This window comes from Rhagoletis pomonella, unplaced genomic scaffold, assembly GCF_013731165.1.
Source record: "Rhagoletis pomonella isolate Grant_MI unplaced genomic scaffold, Rhpom_1.0 Rhpom_scaffold_00003, whole genome shotgun sequence".
NCBI lineage: Eukaryota > Metazoa > Arthropoda > Insecta > Diptera > Tephritidae > Rhagoletis > Rhagoletis pomonella.
The window spans coordinates 767,826-771,938 of record NW_023458557.1 but is presented as its reverse complement, the minus strand read 5'-3'; the positions used below and the strand labels follow the sequence as shown (position 1 = coordinate 771,938).

General features: G+C 47.3%; 1 protein-coding gene across 1 annotated transcript in view; it reads left to right on the top strand.

Moving 5' to 3' along the window:
• Positions 1–187: 187 nt before the first annotated feature.
• Positions 188–4,113, top strand: part of LOC118734976 — a 5,110-nt gene continuing 1,184 nt past the window's right edge. Inside the window, exon 1 of the mRNA XM_036464570.1 lies at positions 188–4,081. Within this exon, the coding sequence (XP_036320463.1) occupies positions 1,988–2,947 (960 nt within the window). The 5' untranslated portion in view covers positions 188–1,987 and the 3' untranslated portion in view covers positions 2,948–4,081. The remainder of the gene's footprint in view (positions 4,082–4,113) is intronic.

The following is a 4,113-nucleotide window of genomic DNA, read 5'->3' as shown; positions in this document are numbered from 1 at the left end:
ATTACACTTGACTGAGGTGGAGTTGTGGTGTAATCGTCTCCGGCATATACAGCTGGTGTATGTTTCTGGCCCAGGGTTTGACTCGATGCCAGCCCTGAGTAGGAGAATACGTAGTGAATGTAGCCGTATGGACGGACAACTTCTGAGATACTTCGCCGACCTAAACGGGGTTAGATCGCCGAAACAACAGCCCTTGGCCGGGTGAAACCCGAGTCATTCCGGTACGTAGAACCGACTGTCGTGGGAATGGGCCGAAATGATCAATGTGCACGGTATCAAATGGCTGAGGCTCCTTTGGTATATTATACAATTTCCTTTCTCGCGACGCCGGCGGCGCGGCATACATGATGCACTTCAGACAATTCTCAATAAACCGTGTCACTTTCGAATGCAGATTGGCAATCGAATAAAGTCTATTAATTTTGTCGCATGTCTTGTCGACCGACTGGTGCCCCAATTTCTCGTGCGCTAGTCTAATAATGTTGTCTTCCATTTCGCCTGGAACACAGAGTCGCCTACTGCCGTCCTCCCGTAGCCTACATACGAGGCCGTCCTGCAAGTCAAAGTCTTTTACCTTCCCCGTCAACAGTTTCTCACGAATCTCTTAGATTTTCGTCTCGCTCTTGAGCCACCTGTATCCGAAATTCTACGTCGACCGTGTCGTAATCCACCGCCGTAACACAGCGGCTTAGGGCGTCTACGTGTCTCATGGCAGTGCCTCTGCGATGTACAACTTTATAATTATAATTCTCTAGTTCCAAAGCCCACCTGGCTATCCTAGCATTAATTTGTTTTCCAGAGTTAGGGCAAGGGAGTTACACTCAGTTACTATCTGGAAGGGGATCCCTTCTAAATACGGCCGGAATCGTCGTAGGGCAAACACTATCGCCAGCGTCTCTAACTCGAAGCTGTGGTACTTCGCTTCGGCTGCTGAAGTGGTCTTGGAAAAATATGCCACCGGGTGCATTTTCTTATCGTCTTGTCTTTGGAGTAGGACGGCCCCGAAACCCGTTGCGCTGGCGTCGCAGTGTAACTCGATCTTTCTCAGTGGATTGTAGATTGACAGCACCGGGGCCCTCGACAGTTCCGACCTTAACCTCTGGAATGGTTCTGCGCAATCGTCGTCAAATAAAAAGGGCGTGTCCTTTTTCAATAAGTTCAGCAAGGGCCTAGCGATTCTGGAGAACGAAGGTACAAAACGTCTGAAGTACGAAAATAGCCCGATGCAGGACTGTAGCTCTTTATGGTTGGTCGGCATTGGGTACTTCTTGATGTCATTGGTATGTGACTCGCTTAACGTGATTCCAGCGGCTGAGACCGAGTAACCCAGATATTCTATTTTACTGTAACCGAACTTACACTTTGACAGATTTAGCGTCAAGCCTCTTCGTCTTATGCGGCCTAATACCGTTCGCAAGAGATCTCTGTGTTCCGCAAAGTCAGCTGTCGCTACTATAATATCATCCATATATATTATGATTTACCTAGCTTCGATGAGATCACATTTTTATTGATGAACCTTTGGAACACGGCTGGAGCATTTTTAAGCCCAAACGGCATTTTGAGGAACTCATACTGTCCGCCCGGGGTAACAAAGGATGATGAAAACCGTTCTTCAAATCTAGCACGGAAAATAGTTGTTTACCTTCTGGGTATTCTACGCAATCGTCTATGAGCGGTAGTGGGTAGTTGTCGCGGACAGTGATTTTATTTAAGCCGCGGTAGTCGACACAAAGGCGCAGCTGCCCATTTCTTTTCTTCACTAAGACTATCGCGGATGCATACGGCGAGTTACTAGGGCGTATAATACCTCTCGTCTCCAGGTCCTTTACAATATCTTGCACGGCTGTGCGTTCAGCAAAAGAGAGCCGACGAGGAGCACAGTGGAAAGGCACGTCTGAAGTAAGGTGGATTTTTATTTTGTATTCATACGGCTCTATCTCTACGTTGGAACTGATATACTGGCAACGCTGCCACCAACCAACTGATGGACAGCAGCCTGAACGCATTACGGGCTTCAGTGCAGGAGCTGCGACAAAGTTCCGAAGATAGCCAAAGGTACATTGTACGGTTACGCGAGGGTATGCAGCCACAAAGTGCAAGTCAGAGTAGTGTGCAGCCAGCACAAGACGAACAACGCCAGGCCGTCGTAGCTGATACCGATTCGCACATAAAGCTGTACGACTTGCCTACATTTGGCGGTAATATTGAAGAATGGCCATTGTTCTACGCAAATTTCAACGACACAACACAGGCGTTCGGTTACAGCCACCGGCAAAATTTAATGCGGTTGCAAAAATTACTGGTTGGCCCGGCAAAAGAGGCAGTGGAGGCCTTGTTAATTTTTGCGAATGACGTGCCGAACGTGATGCGTGAGCTTGAGTTTCGGTTTGGTCGGCCCGACATTTTGGTTAAAGGGCAAATAAGCCAATTGCAGCAGATCCCGCCTATACCTGAAAGCAAAGTTGAAAGAATTATACCGTTTTCGTCCAAAGTCCTTAATGTGGTGGCGTTTTTGAAGTCCGCGAATTGTCAACAACATTTGTCAAACGTGACGTTGCTTGAGGAAATGATTATCAAGCTGCCGCATACCAGACAATTCGATTGGGCGAAACACGCTGCGACGATCTCGCCTTATCCAACAATCGAACATTTTTCGGAGTGGCTCAGCGACTTGGCAAGGATAATTTCTCTAATGCCGACAACAAGCACACGAATCAGCAAACAAAATGCTGCGCCGAACAATCCGCGCCGCCTCATGCATATCAACCGACCGAAAGAGATTTTAAAATGTTATCACTGCAGCGGAAGCTATACGATAGCACAGTGTGAGTCGTTCAAGTCAATAGGCTTTCAGGACCGGTGGGAACTGGTCAAAACACAACAATTATGTTTTTCATGTTTGCGCAAGGGCCACTGCACACAGAAATGTCGGTCAAGGCGATAGTGTGAGGTGAATGGATGCCAACAATACCACAACCAGCTACTCCATAATGAGGAAGTAGCTGATCAAGCGCCACGTCGAGTCACGCAATCGGATGTCGGTGTGCAGCCACTGCTAAATTGTCGGGTAGCACAAAGTTCGCAAGGTTTATTATTTAAAATGTTACCGGTTAATATTTACGGCCTGGACGGCAAGCGGGATGTACTCGCCATGTTTGACGTAGGTTCGCCAGTGTACATAATGGAGGCCGGCGTAGCAAATATGATCGGTGCTAAAGGCGATTTACTTCCACTCACGCTGCAGTGCTACGACGATAAAATGGTAACCGAGCAAGCCAGTAAAGTTGCCATTGAAATCGAGAACTGTACTAACAAGAATAGATTTGCGCTTAAAGATGTGTACACGGTAAAAAACTTGAATTTGCCCGAACAATCACTAAGAAAAGAAAATTTCGATCATCTTAAAGATTTGCCAATTTTAAACTATTATCGTGCAAAACCAGTGTTGCTGATTGGGGTAAAACACGTACATCTCGGTGCCACCACAGCGATTGTGTAAGCCAGCAGCGATAGCCCATTGGCTGCGAAAACTCCACTTGGCTGGGTTGCGTATGGTCCAACGAAGTGGCCATCACTATTGAACCCCCGCGTTCTAGTCGTGAGGGAATTTCAGCAACTGAACGATTTAATAAAAGAATATTTCACAGCAGATAGTTTTGGCGTCAATCCGTCGCCGCAGTAGTTAGATTCAGACGAAGAGAAACGCGCACGTTCAACTTTACAACAAACGACCAGAAAAGTGGGACACCAGTACGAAGTCGGATTGCTGTGGAAAGAATATCCGCCGTAATTGCCCAGCAGTCGAGCCATGGCCGAAAAGCGTTTGTGGACAGTGGAGAAAAGAATGAGAGGCGACGTCGAGTTTCGTACGCGGTACAGAGAAGAAATGTCGTAAGTATTTTGAAAGAGGGTACGCAAGAAAGCTGAGCGAAGCCGAAGTCAGCGCGCCGGACATAAACGTATTGGTACTTGCCCCACTTCGCTGTCTTCAACCCCCATAAGCCGGAAAAAATACGAATTGTTTTCGATGCGTCAGCCAGTGTAGCAAATGTGTCTCTCAACTCGGCTCTTCTGAAAGGTCCAGAACAAGCACAATCGCTGATAAGAATT